This window comes from Pteropus alecto, unplaced genomic scaffold (assembly GCF_000325575.1).
Source record: "Pteropus alecto unplaced genomic scaffold, ASM32557v1 scaffold195, whole genome shotgun sequence".
Taxonomy (NCBI): Eukaryota; Metazoa; Chordata; class Mammalia; order Chiroptera; family Pteropodidae; genus Pteropus; species Pteropus alecto.
Window position 1 is genome coordinate 1,619,629 of NW_006438073.1, and position 23,154 is coordinate 1,642,782.

The 23,154-nt window shown below is 40.1% G+C and overlaps 1 protein-coding gene across 1 annotated transcript in view; it reads right to left on the reverse strand.

Moving 5' to 3' along the window:
* Positions 1-13,738: 13,738 nt before the first annotated feature.
* Positions 13,739-23,154, reverse strand: part of NOX3 (NADPH oxidase 3) — a 55,595-nt gene continuing 46,179 nt past the window's right edge. The window contains exon 13 of the mRNA XM_006915017.1: positions 13,739-13,893. Within this exon, the coding sequence (XP_006915079.1) occupies positions 13,767-13,893 (127 nt within the window). The 3' untranslated portion in view covers positions 13,739-13,766. The remainder of the gene's footprint in view (positions 13,894-23,154) is intronic.

Genomic DNA, 23,154 nt, shown 5'->3' on the forward strand with positions numbered 1-23,154 from the left:
TTAAATTTGGCCCAGGCATGATTCACATTGAGTCTCTGTAATTGTTAACCATTTATCCTTCTCAGTGTCAGCAGCCTGTTTTATAAAGGTCACTGTAGGTATTTTGACAGGCGGTTCAGTGCATGGATCATGGCCAACACAGTCTACTTATGGGCCAAGTATCTAACTGTTCATGAACCCAGCTTCTCTCCATTCAGTAGCATCCTTCATTTTGAAGAAGTATGGTCAGGGCTAGTGGCTCTGGGAATTCTTAGGAGTTAAATTCCAAGTAAAGATCAATTTATTTTCCTAGTATATAAATATTTTTGTTTGGTGTGATGAAAATATCATCGAAGTAAGAGTCAAGAGATTAGAATTTTTATTTTAGTTATACGACCTTAACTAAGTGAGCTAAACCAGTTTGGATCTAAAGTTCTTCAACAGAAAAGCAAAGAATTTGATGTAGCGAGCCTCAGGACTTGCTCTATCTGCAACGTTCCAAGGCCACTTGGTGGACTGTGAGGAACGACGGTGGCATCAGGAGATGCGATTTCCAGGACATGACACTTTCATGTGAAGTAAAATCTCACATTTTAATTGCTCTATTCTTTGATGTAAGCTTTTTTTCAGGAAAGATGAAAGTGACTATGTCTATCTTGACCTCAGAGAACTTAGAAAACCACAGCCTTGATTGTGCATCTGAAGAATCTTGAGGCACAGAAAGGCAGACTCTTCCCAAATGGGAAAAAAAGTGCTGGGTCCTAGAATTAATTATAAACTCTAAAATATGGTAGTTTCAGTTTGAGAAATGCATGACCATTAATTTCTAAACACTATTTCTAATGATAGTTTCATGATATTCAGTGAATGCTGTTTCAGGTCCAAAGTTCAAACTGGTTTTGACTTCTTATTTCCAAAGCCACTTTTCATAGTAACAACTATCCAAGGAGAGAGATCTCACTTATTTTCTGGGTCTTCAAAGTAAGATTTTATTTTATTTTTAAAGAAAAATAAAGCAAGGTGTTTATGTAGAAACCTCACTTAACATGCAGATTTTAGGTTTGATATCTCTGTTGCTAGAAGTGAGATGATTAAGAAATCTGATCTAAATAGTTATTTCAATATTATACAATAAACATGGAGAATATAGAGTATTTTTCTAATGGACATATTTTGCTGGTAGAGGTCAGCATCTGCCACATGTGGCAAATTGCTGGGCTCCAGTGGTGCTATTGAAAATGCACCTTTCTTCAGTTTTGACCTCTTCGTCTGTGATGTTGCCTATTGACATTGATCTTCTTTTGATGGCCTTGCCTACACACACCTGACTGCTTCTTTCGGCTCTCTGAGTCTGGCTTTGGTCTCTCTTTTTGGTGCTTGCTGCTTGTGTGGGAGGCTTCCAGAGATTGGTACAGAGGGAGCTTTTTGCACCAGGAAAATTGAAGGGTGTTCTGACCTTCTGAATTGAACTTTGGACAAAGAAAACAGGGTGTGGCACAGAGGCTTTATTTGGCCTGGTGACTGCTAGATACAAAAGTCAAGTGGAAAGATGTGGCCTTATGCATGTAAAATAGCCTGGCTTACGTGTTGGTGCAACTGCTAGGTGGGTTATTAGGCAAATAAACCCATGGCAAGGCATACATAAGTGATGGGCAGAGGATATGAAAGAGGCAGCTTAAAAATAATCATCTTTGGTCACAAGAAGGCAAAGACTGTATGAGCTTCCTAAAGTAATCGAAATCATAGAGACAGCAAGTGGAATGGGGGGTGCCAGGAACTGGGTGATTGGGGAATGAGGAGTTGGTGCCTAAGGGGGACAGAGTTCCAGGTTTGCAAGATGAAAGAGTTCTGGAGGTGGTTGGTGGCGAGGGTGGCACAACGATGTGAATGAACTTCATAGCCCTGAACTGTACCCTTAAAAATCGTTAAGATTATAAATGTTATACATATTTTACCACAATTAAAAATGTATTAAAGATCATTGTCACGGGTTTATTTGGCTTGTGTGTCATGTTTTCTGCTCTCATCAAAATCCACTATATTATTTTGCCTTATGAATTTGGTCATCTATCCTCCTAGGAAATATATCTCCTGATAGTTGGAATTATTAGTCAAGAAAGAGATCAAGATAAGGTTACTGGGAGGACATTCAGTATGCCACAGATAGTTCAACTCCAAGATTCACGTCAACATTTTCCCAAAACATAGAAAGAACTAGTAAAAGACCTACTAATTCCACACTTGTAGCATATGGAGCCTTGTTCTCTTCTTCTTTTTAATTTCAAAAATTAGAATACCTAGGAGAGCTGGTGGCAATTTCATATTCCACTTAGTTACACTCTGAATGTTCTCCAACTTGAAAATTTCTTAAATGTAAGACTCATATAAAACTCATTTGTCTAGTTCTGTAAGTTTGAGATCTAGTAATATCTACTATATTGAGCTTATTTATAGCACACAGAACACAAATTCCAGATCAACTGTATTTTCTTAAAATTCAGGCATTTCTGGGCGTATCTGCATGACTCACAGGGCACAGAGCCTATAACTAGTTTTAGGAAGAACCTAGGAAAGGACTTACCTCAGTAGAAAAATTAGAAGCTCGCTGTTTGGTCCAGGATGTTGGAGTTTGAGTAGGTAGACACATTAGTTCCTTTCTCTTCCCTCTGAGTTCAGAACCAAACTAGAAAGTGTAATAAAAGAGATGAGATGAAAATGGCCGTTTTATTCTGATGTTCCACGACGTGGCTTAGGAGTGGCCACGTGGGCTTCCATCCTGTATCCCGGATTTGGACAACCTTACTCACCCTTAGTGGGAGGCTCCCTCTGTGGGCCCAGAGCCCTAGCGAGTAAGCCCTAACATGCAGAAAGTGTGCCGGGTGTGTCCCCTACCCACAGGGCCTGAGCCGCGCATGCCTACTGCTTGCTCCCGACTTGGCCAATAAGGTAACTCGAGCCTCCTTCTTAGAGGAGAGTTTGCAAGGGTATTTAGTATGGGCAGAGTGTTTGCAGGAGGGGCTTCTCGCTGTTGTCCCTTCGTGTGGGGAGGTGAAACCGGGGTTCAGGAGCCTTCTCGCCGTGGCCCTCACCCCACTACAGCGCGGCTTGTTCGTCAGTGTCTTCTTAGCTCCATTTCTGGTCCAGCACAGTCGCATGGAAGGGGAATGGGGGTTGGGGGTGGGGTCGGGTAATGAGAGCACAGGCCTCAGCAATGCTGGTTTTAGCAGCCCAGGCTGGAACTGGAGACGGCAGTCCACACTAACACCGATGCTGTGGCCTTCGGGTGGCGGCGGCCTTCATGGTAACACTGGCAAGCACTGGTAGCAGCAGTGACTGCCCGGAAATAATAAAAGCAATGATAATGATAAAAGCCAGTCGTAATAGCATTCATATGTGCCAGGAATTCTATTAAATGATTCACATGTACTATATCATTTTTAAAATTGTTTTATTATGAAATTTATATACTAAAAAATAGAACATCTGCATAAGAATTACCCATAAAGCCCATCATCTAAATTTAATAATTATTTATATTTTTCTGTATTCGTGTCTTTTTCTTGGAGGAAATACTTGAAGTTATAGATATCATTATACTCCTAAATGTAGATACCATCATACTCCTAAATATTTCAATATGCATCTCTCAAATATAAGGGCATTTTCTACATAATCATAACATCAGTATCATTCTTGATAAAATTAACGATAATTATCCGATATCTAAAACTCAGTCTATATTCAAATTTCCCCAATTCGTCCCCACAAATGTCTTTTATAGTTAATTTGTTTAACTCAGAATCAAATTGTTGCATTTATCATTTCTCTTAAACATCTTTTGACTTTCCCATTCTTTTTTCATAGTACAGCATCACTTTTTTTTTTCTAAACCATAACATTGGCTTGTTGGGAAGAGCAGGACTGTTATCCTTTACGATGTCCCTCCCCTGTATTTGTGTGATCGGTTCCTTGTGGCGTCATTTAACCTGTTCCTCTGTCCCCTGTATGTAACGCCCCAGTTAGGTTAAACATTTTGGGGAGAATACGTCACAGGCATTGCTGTGTATCATCTTGCATTGCACTGGGAGGTATCTAATACGTGGTGTCTCACCGTTAATAACACTGAAATCGATCCCTGGATTAAGGCGGTGACAGTCCAGCTCCCATTGCTGCAATACATCATTTAACTTCATAGCCGGGGTTGTTTTACACATATGGCTGGCTACCAGGTCGACATCTGACCCCGATTCTGTGTAGGAGGCAGCACTTCCTTGTCCTGCCTATTAGCAGTGTCCTTAACCCATGTCAGAGGTGCGGCTGACCTTTTTACGTGATACGTGTCCCCACAGTAAACTGGTACAAGAAAAGAAAAAAAAATGACAGAGAACTATTCTGGGTATTCCTAGAATCATTTGATAGACATTTATGGGAACAGAAATCAGAAAAAAAGATTTTTTTTTTTATAAACTGGTATCATAAATTTTAAAATTTTTATGTTCCTACTCTTGGGTTATTTTGGCCTGAAAAAACTTGGTTAGACAAAAGCAAATGGGTTAGTGGTTACTTTCCTTCCCCTTTGTGATGCAGATGTGGGATGACAGGTTATGAGCTGTAGCCAGAGGCAGGATGCTGGGGCTTGGTAAGCGGAAGAGGGCTCAGAAGAAGTACGTGGACCAGCACTCACCGTGCCCATTCGCTTCTCTGTTAGTCGAAGCTTCCCTTGGCTGTTTGTTCCTGTCTTTTGTATGCTAAGTGCTGTTTCTCTGTCGGATGATAAGCCCTTTGAGGGCAGGCTTGGGTCTTTTTCCTTTCAGAAACAATATGTGAGAAGAAGCCGGTATTGGGAGTCAGATCTAATTCGTTTAGAATATGGGTAACTATATGTATTTGAGACCGTGTGCAGATGGTTCAGTCTTGGAGTCAAAGTGTCTGAGCGTAAGGATACATGCTTCACGGATTTGCTCTACATATTCATTCATTCATGTATCCATTCAGCAGACATTGACTGAGCAGGTTTTCTCTGCCAAGCCCAGCTCTAGGTAGAGGATACAATGCTGATTATAAGACAAGGTGCTGCTCTTGTGAACTTCCGCGGATCAGACGTGATAACGGGTGAAATATTTAGCATCGTTCTAGAGCCAAGTAAAGCTTGGAGCTGATTATTTTCTTTGATCTTCTCTGCACCATACTCAGTGTCCAGCCCTAGCACTAACCTACACTGCAGCGGGGAGTCAAAAACAGCTTGAATCGACAGTGAAAACATCTAGAGGCTCATCTACACTGCTGTGGGTGGGATGTGAAGACAAACGCTTCGTTCTCAGTTCTGTGGTCCACAGTGTAGCTCTATGGAGCAAGTCTTAGAAATAAGGAAACCGAGTCTTCCTAATTAAGTGTGTTAGGGAAAAAAGTAAAAATATGTATCATGATGTAAATTTAAAAAATATATATATATATATTTATACACACACACACACACACACACACACACACACACACACTCAAACATTCTGGAGAGAGAGTGGCTAAATTCCTAGACATTTTTCCTTAGAAGTTAGATCATTTCAGCATCTCGTTTGAATGCCCCCGCTCCTTGCGTTTCTAATGACCTCTCCACGTGTACTTGTTTTGCTGTCCACTTGGACTGTAAGCCTCTTGCCGACAGCACTGCTGTCTCATGCATCACTTTACCCAGCGTGGCAGTTGCGGGAGTTATGCTCGCTCAGGGGTCCATTATGCCAGCATCCCAGTTTGCGCCCCCGCATTGAGTATGCTGAGATTGCCAAGGGTCTGGTCAGCATTTCACGGGTTCCGATAGATGTATGGTTCCCACATAAGCTGGCATGCTTCTTTGATATTCACTATTTTGGCCACCATTCCTATTCCAAACGTCCAAGCATTTTCTGCCAAGGAAGCTGAGTGAGCAAACCCACGAAGGTATTTTTCACTTCCTTTAATGGAGCATAATGCCTTCATAGATAAACACAATAACACAGTCATCACATACGCACTCGCATTATCGTAGTGGCTGTGTGCTCAGCAGCACTCCTGGCCAGGCAAGGAGCCCACTAGTTCTGTTTTCCATTCTGATCTAAATTATGTTCATAATAAAAGAGTTTTCAATCAAGGTAAATACAATTTCAGCCCAGCACAGCATCTACATTTCTGCACGCACGCGCGCTTCTCCTTTCTTTCCTTTTATTCTGGGTCACTCACCCTGGTGCGTGTGAAATTCCCCTCTGGTGGGGATGACAGCCTTGCTCCTCAATGGACTATAATGGGGGCTCTAAACACATCTCCTGTAACATACCTCTGTGATTTGCAAAAGTGGGAATAAATCAAAGCAGGGAAGAGATGCTGCGTGAAGCCAGAAGCTAAATGTTACATCATGTAGCGTGGGGCTGGGGGAAGCGGGAGACTGCTTCTCCTGGCAGCTCAATATCTTTGTGCTCGTTACTCTGCCACAGCCCCATTAAAACAATCATTCTGAATCTGCGGGAAATTGTCACCTCTTTCTTTCCTGCCACGGCAGCTGGTATTGGAGGCGGCAGACATCGCTCATTCCCTTCAAGGTTCTTAGCACACACGCAAAAAAGAAAATGAAGCTTAATTTGTTAAAAAAAAAAAAGAAGAAGAAGAAGAAGAAAAAGGTGTCAGCTTACCCTCAGGCTCAGCACAGGCACCAGAGGAAAAAAGCAAAGATAAATGCCTCTAGGTGAACTGGCACAGAGTCCAATTCTCCACTCACTCTGCTGCTCCCCAGTATGTATCACATTAATCATGCTGGATGGGGAGACATTTCAAAAACTTAAGCAATTTTCAAACAAAGATGCACCATTTAAAAAACACAATGACATAACTTTATTGTGTGATGCTCTCTTTGTACCAGCAATGAATCTGAAAAATGTGTTGCAGATGTTAGTACAAATAATTAATGCCTGGGTCGGGACTGGAGGGAGAAGCAGGAAGAAACAGACAAGCGTAAGCAGAAAGGAAAGGCCACTGCCCTCCCCTCTCTCTTCCCGTGACCTTCCCCGGATCGCAGAAGCTGGGCCAGGTCCTGCCATTCACCGCACGGCTTCGCTCTGCCCTGGTTCCTGGACCGATTCAGACAACAGACGGGCAGTATTCAAATAGCTCCACTGCTTCATCGCGTGGGATTTAATACGCGAGCTTCCCAGATCCCAGAGTCCTGTGATGTCCCTGGGCTCTTGTGAGCTCTGCTTCTAGGAAATGGACTTTGGATTTTGCTACCCTGCCATCCTCAAGCGAGTCCAGGGACACCCACCCTATAGCTTGTACCACGATTCCTCGGTTCCTGTCAATGACACTTGCCATTCTTAACCTGATATGCTGCCCACCCCAGATTTCCACTACCGTGGTCCACTTTCCCACCTGAGATGTGCCTGTCTCCCGTTGGAAGTCTTAATGTCCACTATTGCCTGACCCTCAGATCTTCTTCGGGCACTATGCTTTGCCTTGCGTGCCTAGCTATTTTTGTATCCTCAGCTGGGCCTGCCTCTCAGCCCTCAGTCTGCAGTAGTTTGGAATGTTTGTGCCAGAACCCATCTCGTATTTTCTTTCTATAGTGTGATTTTTCTTATTTTCTTTTTTTCCTTTTCTTTTTTTTTTCCAAAGTTAGAAGAAATAAATGAATAGAAGTGGAGCAGAGAGAGGTTCCTAACATGCAGTAGAGTGTGACCGTGGCCACAGATACTGAGCACTAGAAAAGGACATCTATGGAGCATGATCCTAAAACCTCTGAATCCCAAGGTGATTGGGACAAGTGATCATGTATTGAAGGATGGAAGCTGTGGGAGAGGCTAAGAGGGCCTGGGTCTCTTTCACCACAGACTTTTGGGAACTATCTAGACATCTATCACTGAGATACAAGCCAGTCTTCCTTGTCACAGACACGGTAATAAATTGGATATGCTCTCCTTGGTTCCAGAAAACCAAATGTTCAAATCTCACCTTTAATTTATGAGATAGGCAGACAGAACGCTCAGCAAGGATGAACTTGGGAAACTCCACCCACTGAGGAAAATTCATTTGTCTCACGATAAGCTCAGGAATCATCTCTTGCCTAACGGAGCAAAATCTATCAAGAATAGTTTAATATTATCAAACATATTGAGTGCATACAAAATTATAGTGTATGTGATACAAATTTTAAAATTTAAGAACTAAATATTACTGAGACAAGTGAAGCTTTCTGTGCGCATTCTCTCTTTTCAGAAATAACCAGCATCCTGAATTTAGGACTTGAAATTTAATTTCTGTCTACTCGTTTGCATGTGATTATGTGTGTATAAATAAATAATATTGTTTTGCATGTTTTATAGTCTCGAGTCATACACACTACATATATTCATCGACAACTTTTTTTTTCTCAATATGATTGTGAGGCTTATTCATGTTCTAATTTTGCAATTGGCAATCTATGACCCATGGGTCAAATTTAGCTGGTGGTCTGTTATTATACACCCATCGAGCTAAGAATGGTTTTTACACTTGTAAAGATTGAATAATAAACAAAATCAAAGCAGTAGTCACGACGGAGGCCATATGTGACTGACAAAGCCTAAAATATTTATTACCTGGCCACATATGGAAAAAGTGTGATGACTCTTGTTATTCTATTTTGTCCAGGTTATTCTTATTCCTGTGTTTTTTAAAACACACTTTTAAAATTAGCCTGCCAAGTTTCATAAAATGCCTTTTTAAAATTCCGATAGAAATTACTTTGAATTTATGGATTGTTTTGAAGAGAATTGATATATCGACGATACTGTACTTTCCACCTGGATTAGTTATCTATTGCTGCTGTAACAAATTACCCAAAATTCAACAACTTGAAAAAAACACAGATTTATTATCTTGTATTTTTTAAGGTCAAATTCCAACGTGGATCTCACTGGACTGAAATCCACGTGTTAGCGGGGCTGGGCTCCCTTTCAAAGAGTTTTGGGGAGAATCTGTTTTGTTGCCTTCCCAGTTTCTAGAGCCTGCCCATATTCCCTGGCTTGTGGCCCCAGCCATCTTCAAAGCCATCGGTTGCATCATTCCAAACTTTGCTCCTGTCCTCATGTCTTCTCTGACGCTGACTGACTTTCTGCCTCCCTCTTCTCCTTCTAATGTCCCTGATGATGACATTGGGCCCACCCAGAAAATCTAGGATGATCTTCCCATCTCAAGGGAATCATGTCAAAACCACCATAATTTTATCTGGAACCTTAATTCTTCTTTACCAAATAACCTCACATATTCACAGGTGCTAGGAATTAGAACATGGACATCTTTGGATCATTATTCTACCTACCACAAGCCCATCTAGCGAGTTTTTCTTTCAGTTCTTATACTTTTAAGTTCTAACACTTGCATTTGGTTCCTTTTATAGCTTTATTTCTTTGCCGAGACTATTTAATTTTCCATTTGTTTCACAAGTGATTGCAGTTATCTGTTGGAACATTTTTATGATAGCTGCTTTAAAATTCTTCTTAGAGAATTTCAACATTCATGTCATCTTGGTGTTGAAATCTGTTGATTTTCTTTTTTCATTTGCGTTGAGATTTTCCTAGTTCTTTATGTGACAAAAATTTTGGATTGTATCCTATACATTTCGAGTATCATGTTATGACACTCTGGTTCTTATTTAGATCTTCTATTTTAGCTTGCAGTTAACAGGTTTAGGTTCAGAACATGCATCCTGGCCCACTTTTGTGGTTTGTGGTTCCAATATCAACTTAGTTTTCAAAGCGTTTTCAATGCTATTCTGGTAAACCCCACTTGTATGCAAACCCAGACGCCAATATGGAACCTGGGCAGTAGTCCTCACCAGAGTTCAATTCTCTCATCATTTGCTCTCTTGATTCTGGTTGGTGTCACACAGTGGCCTCTTGGGAATTTGCCCAGGATTTCATACACAGATTTAAGAATCCTTTTCTTCAGCTCCTTTCTCTCTGCAATCACGCTCCCCTCCACATATACACAAACTCTCCCTAAGCTCTGCTAGATATTTGTTTAGTGATGAGCAGGAACGGTTGGCAGGTCTCTATCTCACAGTCTCAGGACGGGTAGGGAGGCGATAAGGGAGCAATACCTCTCTTCCTGATGGAGTGGGGCAGATATGGTTGATAGTCTTATAATTTTCTTCAAGAAAGGAGAAGTGGTCAACTGGTTCACTGTTGCTAACAATAAAAAGGAGTTGAACTTCGCATTCTTAAGAGGTTAGGGTGGGCCTTGAAAATAGTTATAGTTGTGAAGATAACAGTCCAATTGGAATGTATAAGAGAGAATGTGTAGACATTCTCAGAATAAGAGAATGTGGTCCAAAATCAACATATCCAGTCAACTATCAGTTGAATGAAAGAGCACCAGGCTGACATTCTCAAATATAAATTATATCAGGCAGTATAACACTCATGAATCCTTCTTAAAATGTACTGCCTGACGATCTAACAAATTAATAGTTTAGGCTAATAAAAATTCAAGAGTTAAAAGGAGTGGTGGTGAGCTGGGAATCTATTCAAGGTTATTTCTTTCAAATTATTAATAGATGTTAACAAAGGCTACATTAAACCTTTATCTTCCTGAACAACATATGAATCTTGCAATGCTTTAATTCATCCTCCCATCTTCCATATTATTGTTGTCCAGTATTTTAGTTCTACTTTTAAAAAACATTCCTTCTGAAATAATTATTCATTTTCTTTTATAGTTGTTGCTTAAAGATTTTGACAAAATGTTTTTCAATGTCTACTCATCACTGCTTCTCGTAACCCATTAATTGACTTTCCTCCTTCCTTAAATATATCCTTTTGTAGTTGTTTCAGTGAGGGACATAAATTTCAAGTTGTTTTTTTTTTTTTACTTCAAAATATCTGTAATTTGCCTCCACTTCGAATATAATGAATAATAATTTCATTGAGCACAAAATCTCAATTTGTAGTCATGTTCCTTTAGCCCTTTGAAGATATGTCATCATCATCTGGTCTCTGTTGGTGTTTTTGAGAAGGCAGATTTATTGCTGTTCATTTGTAGGTAATTTAAGTTTTTCTCTCGGTTACTTAAGGATCTTCTTTATGATGATGCTTCTGGATGCTGGAGTTTCTTTTCCTTTCTCTTCCTTCCCTTCCCTCCTCTCTATTGTGTTCTGCTTTTTTTTCTTTTCTTACTCTCTACTCTCTTTCTTTTTTTCCTTTCTTTTCTTTTTCACATTTTTTTTTGCTTTTTTTTCTTCTACATATATATTCTCCTAGATGAGCTTTAGAATGTCTACCATTTCAAAAATTATTAAAAAGAATTTAAATTTCAATTGGAATTTTGTTTAACCTGTTAATTAATTTAGAACAAATTGATGTTTTTAGTATATTTAATATATCTATTTAGGAACATGCTATTTCTACACATTTTAAAATGTCTCTCTAGAAATATTTGTTCATTTATCAAATCATCTTGCATAATTCTTGTTAAATATATGTAAAGGTTTGCTACATTTTTGTTTCTATTTTGAATAGACTCTTTTTTTAAAATCACATTTTCTATTTATTTGGTTATTGCTGAACTAAAGAAATCTACTAACATAATTTATTTTTTTCCTATCTGAATAGATCAGATTCTACATAGTATGTGGGGAAGTAGCAGAAAGGTTAAAACTAAACAACAGAGATTTAAAAAATTGTGGCAAATCTGTTTTTTTCAAGACTTTATTATTTTTTTATAACAGTTTTAGGTTTACAACAAAATTGAGAGAAATGTACAGAGATTGACATCTATTTTAAGGACAAGTATACTGTCATTTATTAGATAAAATTAGTTGCCTAGAGAGTGCATTTTATTTTCAAATATACAGGGAAAGAAAAGTAATAATTGAATACAACCAAGAGAAAAAAATTTAATATATTTAATTTTCCTGCTAAAGATTTAGTATATACATTTGACTGTAGAAAGTTCTTGTTGTAAAAGCTGAATCAAACTTAAGAGGCGAAATAAATATAGAGAAAGACTGGGCATACTAGAATTAGTAGAGTTTGAATGATATGCATCAAGCAAACAGAAAGATACTGAGAAACTGCAATGCAGAGTTGCTACAAATAATTCTTGAGACATCAAAGAATATAACTAACTTTTTTTTCCTAAAGTATATCTAAAAATCATAGAATCAATGTCAATATCTGAGGATCAAGTAAAAGAAATTACCAATTTATAATTTAGAAATACTGAAAAGAGCTTAAGTGGTTGCCTGTCTTTGTAAAGCAAATCATGTCAGACCAGCTTAATTCTCTTTTATGACAGAATGATAGCATTAAGCATAAGAAGCATAAGAACCATTTGTAAAATGGGATCTATTTTAATTTCAATAAATGCTTTGTTCTGTTATATGTGGCATGTTGCTTGTAAGCTAAGGAAGTGTGGGTTGCTGCACTGTTCTCGATGGCTAGTCATCACGAGTCTGTTCCCAGCTGGGAGCTTATATTAATAGGCAGTTGCAAGAGTTTGTCATGGAGTTCTTCAGATTCAATAACATGATTAAAAATCTAAAGAAATGTTTCGAGGTATTACTAATTAAATCTGTAGATATTACTAATCTAAATAGTAGTATTAGTCTCTGATGCTAAACTTAGAAACAATCTTGAAATATTAGAAAGAAAAATTCTAAAAAAATCGATACTAGAAGAGAAAACTAGAAGACACAAAGAACTTTGGGAACACTTTTGGGGTAAAACAGCTGCATGGTATGGAAAGACCAGCTCGATGAGAATATATAATTTAAAATAAAATCCCAGTATGTTTGTGAGGCAGAAGGCGAATTGGAGTATGTGTGAAAATGATCATAGATCAAAATGTTATTTTAATAAAAAGTATTTGTTAAAAGAGACTGAGAAAGATATAAGAAAGGAAGAAAGGAAGAAAAAAAAGGCAAACAATTTAGAAAAGCATATAGCATACAATATCTGAAATATCACTCTTCTACTCATACTAATCATGCTTCTATTAGAATATTATATCTCGCTTTAGTCAGCACATTTTCAAAGGATGTGAAAAACGAAATGGATTTAAAGAAGAGCAACAAGAATGACTGAAGGGATCCGATATATATTCTAGAGTGAAAGTTTAAGAATTCAGTATTGTTTACACTAGGAAAGGGATGATTTTATTGTCATTTGCAAGTATATAAAGGATTATATATATACTTGAAACCCCCACTGGTGATTTCTCAGGTCTGCAGAGGATGAAAAAAATACAAAGTTTATACAGAAAAGATCAGGTTTGGATATAAAGCAGACGTCTCTGCCATCGGGATAATGGAAATTTGAAATGACTTCTAAACAAGACTAGAATTCAAACCCCCATGCCAGTCTCATGTTGGATGTAGCATTCAGTACCAGAACAAGTTTGGGACCGATTCTGTATATCAGGGGTCAGCAAACTACCTACTGGCCCACTATCTGTTTTTTGGACAGCCCATGAGCTAAGAATGTCACTTACATTTTTAAATCATCGAAAACAAATCAAAAGAATATTTTATGACACAAGAAAATTACATGAAATTTGATTTCAGGGCTCATAAACGAACTTTTGTTGCAAAAGAACAACACCATTCACTGATGTGTTGTTTGTGGCTACTCTGGCGCAGTATACTGACAGGGTCGAACAGATGTGACTGAGACCACATGGTCCACGGGGCCTAAAATCGTTACTATTTGGCCCTTCACAGGAAAAGTTCCCCAAGCCCTGACCTGTATGATGGTCGCCACTTACACAGTATGTAGATTTCATCCCAAAGTCTAGAAGCTTTCTTTGTTGTAATAGAAATGGACCCCTCTCGGATCGGCTGATGAATGTAAGCGGCACATCCTTCGGAGCGTCTTCGAGAGAGCTTTGGGTCCGCAGAAGAACACGCCAATGCTGCTGCTGCAGAGGGGGCGGGAGAGAAAGGACATGTTACACAGGGTCAAGGCCGGCCACAAGCCAAGACAGAACTGTAAAATCAGCAGAGTGGCTGTGGTTGTGACTTCACTGATTTTTCTGCACCCACTTCCTTCTTTCCCTCTTCCTGCTTTCGGAACTATGATCACCCGCAGGTGTCCAGGGTCCCATTATGCCCTGAATCGCACAGGTAAGTGGACCCGAGAAGACTGAGGCTGGCGAGGCCTGATGACTAGGGAGGGAGTTTCAATACAGAGGCGACATGGCCTGCAATTTCAGTCTGGCGACCTCGATCAGCGAAGTGTCCGTTAGGAAGGTGACTAGAATGTAAGCTCCTTGAGAGTGGGAACCTTGTCCGTTTTCCTCGCCTCTGACTGTAATCCTGCCCCCGGAATAGTGCTTGGCATCCAAGAGACAATCAACACATGTTTGTTGAACGTGTGTTCATGATTACATGATTCTGCAGATTATTATCTGCGTGGTCTTGGGCAAGACACTGGACCTCGATCTCCACACACGTAAAACTAAAATAATAATGACCTCATTGATGTTTTATTGAAAGCAAAATGCAATGATGCAGTCAAAAAGGTTTTAAAAGTGTCAGTTGTTCCTAACATCCCGTTCAACCCTGCCTTTTTATAGATAATAAAACGTATACCAAAGTCATAGCAACCTAGTTTATTCCTCCTGTTGGAATTACTTTAGTTTTCAAAGATGGCCAAAAAAAGAAGACTTGGGAAAAAAAAGACATTGCTGAAAATGTAGCCACCCAAAAGTTGTCACCTGTAATCATGATATTTTAGAAAACTGTGTTGCAGAGATATTTTTGCATATAGTGACTGTCCCGAGGCCGAGAACGCCAGCTCTGCTGACACATAAACGATGCCGCCGGTGAAAGGACTTGGGTTGTCTCTGGAAGTCAGGAGGGACCCATCTCTACGTGGACTTATGGAGACCACACTTCCCCTTGTCTGGCATTGTGCTGTTCCTGATAGCATTTTTTCTTCAATCTCTACCACAAGTTTAATTAGTTACTCTCGTCTAGATCAAAAATTCTATTTTCCTGTGCATAGAATTATCTAGGCATATTGTTAACATATAGGTTCCCAGGCTTAGGTCCAAGGTATGCATTTCTAGCAAGGCCCCCAGGTGACACTGGAGCACATGGTATATGAGCCGCACTTTGAGATACACCGTCTGAGAGGAATTCCTTGGACCCCTGGGCCATGGTGCCCACTGCATCGCCTCTACTTCTTCGTACCTGGTTTCTGTTGGGAAGTGCTTTGTTCTTCTGAGCTCATGTATTAACGTGGTTCTCTGCCATGCATCGTATGCACCTGTAATTATGTATTCCACGACCACAATATCCACGGTAGAATTTGATGGTTCAATCACATTTAAAACTCTAGCTTCAAAGGAACTTATCAAGTAGATTCATTCATAAATGACGATATGTTTAAAACGTGTAAGTGCCATTTTCAAAGACGTCATTCCCATGACCTAATTCAAGAAAGTACGTTTTCAGAAAAACAGAAGCACGTGTACGGTATTGATGGGAATAAAAGGCAGTGGTTGCGAGCGCTATTGGTCCGACCGCTTTGTTGCTGAGCAGTTTGGGGCATGTTAAGTATCTCTTCAAAGTTCTCATGTTCTTAATTATAAAATGGAGAGAATTATAGTACCCAGCTCCTAGAACCTCTGTGAGAAGTAGACAAGACATTGCAGGCACATGGTGAGCTCTCGGTGACAGCTTACATGATGACCCATGTGATGTCTGCCTGCTCCATCAAACTGACCAGATGCAATGCGGGCTGTTAACCCAGAGATGATTACAGACTTTCTGGATCAACACTCTATCACTAGGTTTTTTTAAGTTCTGGACTGAAACATTTGGAATGATAGATTGGTCAGGTAAACCCTTTCCTAGTGAGAGGTCACAGCTTGGCTTTGTGTCTGATGCCCAGAGGTACCGCTGCATCTAGGTTCAAAGACGCTGTTATGGGTGGTGATAATTTTCCATTAGTGTGGGTGTCGCCATAGAGATTGCCCACTGGCCCATTCCCAACGGGCTAAGTTTGCCCTTTCATTTGCAGCCAAGGCGAGTGCTTGCAGAAGCTGAGGCTACTCTTTGATGCTCTGCCTTTAAGACTCCATTTCAAAAGATTCTGATTGCCGGCTGCCAGGTGTACCACTGCTGTCCCCAGCAGTTCACAGCTATCCTGCTCCTTTTGAAGTCGTGGCTATTACACTGCTCAGCTAAGTACACACTTTCCTGTATTCATGTACCTGTCACGGTTATGCAATCACCGGAGTCTCACAAAGGCCATTCATTATCTCCCTTCCGCTGAGGCGGAAAGGCCAGTCCGTCACCAGTTCTCTGAGCATTCCTGTCCCCACACACAGCATTCTATTGCTTGCCTTGCTTACCCTCCTCGGCAATTTCAAGTCCAGAGCTTTCTTGTCGCAAATGCCAAGTGTGAATCACGGAGTTGAGAATCCACACAAAAACAGTTAAGGCACAGATGTGGTAGCATTTTTTTTTTTTTCTTTTATGAGGCAATGGACAAGTGCAAGAGAACCCTAATGGGAATGGTAAAGAGAAAAATTCTTCTATAAAGTTTAATTACCCACGATTGCTTAGAATTAAAAAAAAGAAAAAAAAAAAGATTCTCTGTAAAAGAAGAATAAAAACACGAGGCATTATTCTTCAGTTTACAGCCTGCCAAGCCTGCAGACGCGGGAGGAGATGGGTCAGGGATGACATTAGCCGCATTGATCAGCCTGAGCTGCTGACTTTGACAAGAAAAGGACAAATTTTATACAAGCTGCAAAGATGGTTAACATTACAGCATTATACTTAACTCCGATAAACAATAAAGAGAATCCTCTCTCCAACCCCTCTTATTTGCTAAATAACTATCATCTCTTCTCTGTGGGGTTGATGCATTTTTTCAAAACAGTTCAGCCATGCCATGCACGAAAGGCATTTAAAATGTCACCCACCGGGAGATTTCAGTCCAGCAGATATATGGGAGAGTGAGGGCACCCGGGAGTCATTCCACCATCTTGCCGGATTCTCGGGTTCTGCTGCCTTGAGCCCTTCTCTCTTTAAATTGTATGTTTGTTTTTATGTGTTGGCTTTTATGCTTGGTAAGTTATAACCCTGTAGGGGCAGACCCTAAACCCCATTTTAAAAAAAATCAAATTACTTTATACCCTGAGTGCTTTCTGCAAATAAAATCGATAAACAGAAGCTTCCCGTGGATTTATGAAGGTTTAGATAGAAGACAAGGAAAGCTACAGACTCGGCATCAGACAATAGATACAACTCCTGGTTAATCTTTCTTAGAGAATGTTTTTCATTAGCGAGGCCTCCAAATGATTCATCGCATAATTATATTTTGTACAACACCTTCTTTTTCATAACCACAGATGATAACTGCGTGGGCCAGTTTTTTTTTTTTTTTTTTTACCCATCTTGCAATTGATCAGTAGCAGCCTGCTCTGTGACTTTTCTCTGCATCTTAATTACTCAGTTGTTCATTAGGAGCTACCCGTGGCCCTGACAGCTTGCTCACAGCTGTGGCACTTCTGCCCTCTTCCTGCCACCTCCATCTTCTCTGGCAAGAGTTAAGACTTTTGTCCCAGCTTCCTCATCCTTCTCACTGTCAACCCATCTTGCAATTGATCAGTAGCAGCCTGCTCTGTGACTTTTCTCTGTATCTTAATTACTCAGTTGTTCATTAGGAGCTACCCGTGGCCCTGACAGCTTGCTCACAGCTGTGGCACTTCTGCCCTCTTCCTGCCACCTCCATCTTCTCTGGCAAGAGTTAAGACTTTTGTCCCAGCTTCCTCATCCTTCTCACTGTCCCTTCATTTGCTGAGGCTGGTCACTGTGCTTGCCTCTGAGGGGCATAGATAAAGGTGCTGCCCTGGAGGACACTGCGGTCCAATAGGGGAGAGAAATGAAAATAGTTGACTCGTGGCGTCGGGTCACCAGAAATGGTAGAGCCGTTCTTCTGCCAATCCTGTCCCCTTTCCCTCTCTGATGAAACACTAAAATATATACAGCTTCATACAGAAATATCCTAATATTTTTGCCGTATCTAATATTCTGATAGATGACATCACCAAGGAAACTTCGCCGAGCAATGTTAAATCTGCCTTGTGCTCACCTACCTCCCTAATGTCAACCACTACAAATGCAGTCATGCCAGTAGTTTTCATTGACTCTTTACTTGATTGTAAATGGAGAGCTGGTATCCTCTGTTGGAAAGGTACTATTTAAATATGCTAACAATATCCCAGTCTTAAGTTTATGGTGACATTATTATTCTCATGAAGCTATACTTTATCATGTGTCAGGGTTCCACTTAAGTCTATTTCTTTGAGTATTCTGAACATTTTAGTCATATAATGGATGTTTAGGTTATCCTGTTAGACAGAGAGAGGGTCTTGCTTGTATGCTGTAATCAGAATTTTAATTTCTTAAAAATATCATTTGAAACCATTTTGCACATATGCATGTACAAATGAGAAGCGGAGGGTGTGCACATAAGCAAATGTGGTTCCAGATGGACACATTTACTCAATTTAGTATAAAGGTATTTTTACACTTCTGAAAACAATGGGTGGTCTAAAAAAAATACATACAATATGTATTAGAAGCTCCCGATCATATGGTTAGCACCTTTTCTCATCATTGGGTTGGGTTGAACTCTTCTAACAAATGGTAGTACTCTTTTATTCTTTATTATTTTTCCTTCCAGATGAAAGAAACGCTTCTATCAAAGTTATGAAAAAACTGGCCAACTCTTCAAAGTTTTTATGTTTATTAATTACATAAAGCTTCACGCCTACGAGGCATGGTGAAGTTATTAGTAGATAAGTGACAAACTATAAATATTACGTGAAGTTTATGATCAAAGATTGAAGTCTTATGGAAAGTCATTTTATTCAATTAATTAAAAACAACTGATCCATTTATCCAGAAGGTTGAGTAGTTGCACAATGTGTTTATCAAAAAAGCTAGATGTGATAAAAATATGTTTATTTTCGTTCCGTCTCCACCTTCTTGGAAACAAGTCCCTAAATTTCTGAATATTTATCTAAAGCTTGAGAACACATTGAGAATGCTTACAAAAAAATGAAATACAACTTCCATTTTTGTATAAGATACATATTTCTATAGATTAGTAAGATATGGATATCAATACATGTTATTAATTAACCTACTATATTTTACCCGAGAGAATAATTTTCATCGTTTTAGTATTTAGAGTACTTTTCTGTGCCTGTCTAACTTAAGCAGTGCACGACAGTTGTCACAGGCATGTGATTTTGGGCATATCAATCAAAGATTTGCTTCTTCTTCAGCCCCTTACTATTTATTGATCTTCTTCTTTTAAAATTACACTTTTGTTTTTGTAATACAGCTGACATAATTATGAAAATTAATTGCAAATAAAAACAATAGAATACGTTTTCTCATTTTTAACTTTCAGTCTTTGATCTGGTTAATTTTTTCTTCCCCTTTCCTTATTTGTATTCATTTTGATGCCCATCAATTTGTTTCTCTGTTACTGTTATTTTTGCAATTTTCTGGTTTCTTTATAGCTTGCACTATTCTCTTTGATCTGCTTCCCTTCAAGCTTTATTTTTGGTGCTGTTTTTCATGTTCTATAAAAAAAATATTTTTGCCCCTCTTCCCTTTATTCTTTTGATTTAACTCCTTCTTTTTAGAGCAAGAAAAACTCCAGCTTTGAGCAAACAGGTAAATGTTTTTAAAAGAGTAAGCCCTAAGAATCCTTGGCTTCGTGCTGATGAATAGAAATGGTTGAGAGCCCACTTCAAAGGCCTTCAAGAACAAAGAACCTTTTTTGAGGCCACTAACAAACCCACCAATTCTTTCTGACCCATCTTTGCCAAAAGATATGAGCTAATGACAGGGCAGGCCTGTCTTGTAGACTAGCCAAGTAGACTTGGGAACAAACACATCCTTGACATAATCAGGGGAAAACATACTGTTTATCTCCTTAATAACCATCTTGAGGAAAATTAATGTTACTTTGTCCTTTGGGTAGAACCCTAATCGGATTGTGTGTTTCATTTATATCTGGACAAAGGCCAGGATATTGAGATACTTCTCCATATTAAATTTTCTTGTTTAAAAATTAGATTTTATTGGCATTCTCTTTCCGAGATTTCTTCATTAAAAGCTTCGTTAAACATAAATCTTCTTTTGCGCAGCAGAAAACAAAATTATTTTAAGGAGGTCATTTTAAAAGTCTCTCGGAAAGGTGATGCAAAGCTCTTTATTGATGACATGTCTTTTCCCAGGGAGCTGGCATTCCAGGGGTAAAACGATCAATGATCTTTGCCTACAAGTGCCTAATATTAATGACATTGATAGTTGAAGCTATATAATCAGTTGCGGTGTTCTAGAGTCTAAGGCTATTAAAAATATGCTATTTTTTAAAAATTTGGGGGCTAGAAATTCTAGTAAGCTGTAGAGATTTCAGTGACATCCAAAGCTTGGGGGGCCTCTTATACCCTGGAAGACATGAAGTCATCCATCAAGAAGAGAGTTTATATCACTACTGTGCTGAAAAATTCAACTGAGCTTTAAGTCCATTTATGTACTGAACTCTGATTATGGCTTCTGAAAAGGAACGAACACACTCCTTACAAGGATAACAAGAGAAGTGACAGCCAGATCGTTTTCCCACCTTCAAACTGCTCATTATTCCTCACTCCTTGCAAAATTGGATGGATTCACTTTTCAGCACTATGCAACATAATTTAGGGGGCAGAGTTTGTGCAAACTCAGTTCCACTCTGGGTGTCTCGACGCTGTGTTTCTGGCTCACACCTTTCTGCAGACAGGGAGATAATTAAATGGTTTGGCTCGAAAAGCCTTCCCCACTGGGCTGCAAACGTCACGTGTAACAAAAATAAACAAATGCAATGTGACACATCGATAAAGGGAAATCATAACAAAGAATGGTCCTATCTATAAGAACTTAAAACCAAGATGGGTCTGCGTGAAAAGCCCGCAAAGTGGCAACATTCACTCCATAACAATTGAAAACTGAATATAAAACATTAGATGAATATATATATATATTTTTTTTTCCCAAAAAGAGAAAATAGCAACAAAAAATCTGGTTGTGGCTGTAACATATGAGCTTGTAACATTTTGTTAGTTTTCCACCTATAATCTTTTAAAGGAAACCACAGATACAACAATCCAGTCTTGGCCTCTTGGACAAGCACCCGATGGGTGTGAAATGAAGGGTGGTGACCTTCAGGGCTCAGAGGAGGCTGGCAGGGGTCTTGGAGCCCGGATTGAGCATTGAGTAGGGCTTACAGAGGAGCCCGGTTCTCAGGCTCCAGAAGCCAGGATGGGTTCAAAGCACCACATTTGGAGAGAAGATGGGTCGTCAGAACGGGGTCCCAGGCCAAGTGTCAGTAAGGGTCAAGGCAAGAGGCAAAATGGAGCAAATGGGTTTCAGGAGTGGTACCTGAAGAGTCCCACGGCCACTTGCTGTGGGGCTTGGCTGGCTCTTAGAGGTCATCTGAAGCTGAGCCCAAGGCGGGGAAGTGATGGAGCAGCTGGTCCACCCTCTCTCTCCCTTAACCCTGAAGGCAAAGGTTCTGCTTCTCCTGGCCCTTCTCGTGGGAAGTCTTTTACTTTCAGGACAATTCAAGGTCAGGAGCAAGTCCCCATAAGTACTCCTTCCAACTATTTCTCCCTTGGGCTGAGGTGGACCCGGGGTGCTCAGGAGTCCAGAGCCTCCACAGTGAACACTCTTGTTTTAGGTCCAGGTGTTCTTGGGCAGGCTGCCGGGGCGCAGGGTGTGGAAGGAAAGGGTTGGCAGGGGTATCAGAGAGCACGGGTCAGTTTCAGTCGGAGTGAAGACACAGGATGGAGGCCGCTGGAGTGGCATGGCATATGAACTTGGGGCAGCTACTCGGTCACTCCTTCCCCACCTCCTTCCTCACCAAACCTCCTTCGGATAGCCCTCTAGGGAAATTTAACAACTTCATTGACAATATAAAAGGAAGTGGAATAGTTCTGACATAACAAGAATATAAGAAAAATGCAAAAACAAAGAGCCAAACTGACCGAAAGATGAATAACGTTCACCAAGAAAGTATTCTATAGAGCAGAAAAAAAACTAGGGAATTAATTACAAAAGGTTTAATGAAGCGATGACCTCTGTGAAAGGAAACCACAAAGCAGCAATACCGGAACTGAGGGGAGAGATGGCAAGACGCTAGGGAAATCACGGGAAATAGGGAATTAGTCAGAAATACCCTACTAGGTTTTAATTTACTCTTAATGGTTCAATACTGATAAAGTGGACAGGAAAAAGAAAGGCCAAAGTACAGAAGACCTAAATGACATGATGAATAACATCGCTGTGGGTGATATATATTAAAGTCCATACCCTGCAGGTAGACAATATATTGCCCTATCTTCTGTGTATTGGAAGATACACAGAAGTTCTTGGAACTCTTGTCGATCTATATTTGCTTCTTCAGTGATCCCATCCGGTTTCGTGGTCCCAAACATTTTATATGTCGATACCTCCCAAGTGTGTGTCTCCAGCCCAAACTTCTCCCCTAAACTCCTGACTCAGATTCATCTGCCTACGTGACATCTGCACTTGGAGGCATAGCAGGCATCTTAAGCTAAACATATCAAAAAAACGGACCCCCTGATATCCAATGCCTGCCAACTCGCTCCTCTTATAGTCACCCCCATATCAGTAAGTGGTAAATCCATGCCTGCCTCCCATCCAAACCATCGGCAAGTCGTGTCAGCTCTGCCTTAACAAAATACCCAGAATCTAATTGCTTCTTGGCACCTCCAAGCGACCACCACTGCCTACCCCCTTGCTGGCCTCACCACTTCTGCCTTAGGGCCCTTACGATCTATTCTCACGCAGCAACCAGAAGTGATCTCATTAAAGGTAAGATGGATCATGTCACTCTTCTGCTCAAACCTTTTAGCAGTGTTCCCTCTCAGAATAAAATCTAAAGCCTTAAAATGACCCATAACTGCCCAGTTACCGCTCCTAAACGCCTCCCCCTCTGCCCTCCCTCTCATCCATGCTGTCCCGACCTCACTGGCCTCTTGAGTCACGCCAAGAACTGCTCTTCCTGTTCAGAGCAGCGCTGCCCTCTCCTCTTTCCCAGTTGTCTACATGGCACACTCCCTTGTTCCTTCAAGTCTTTTCCT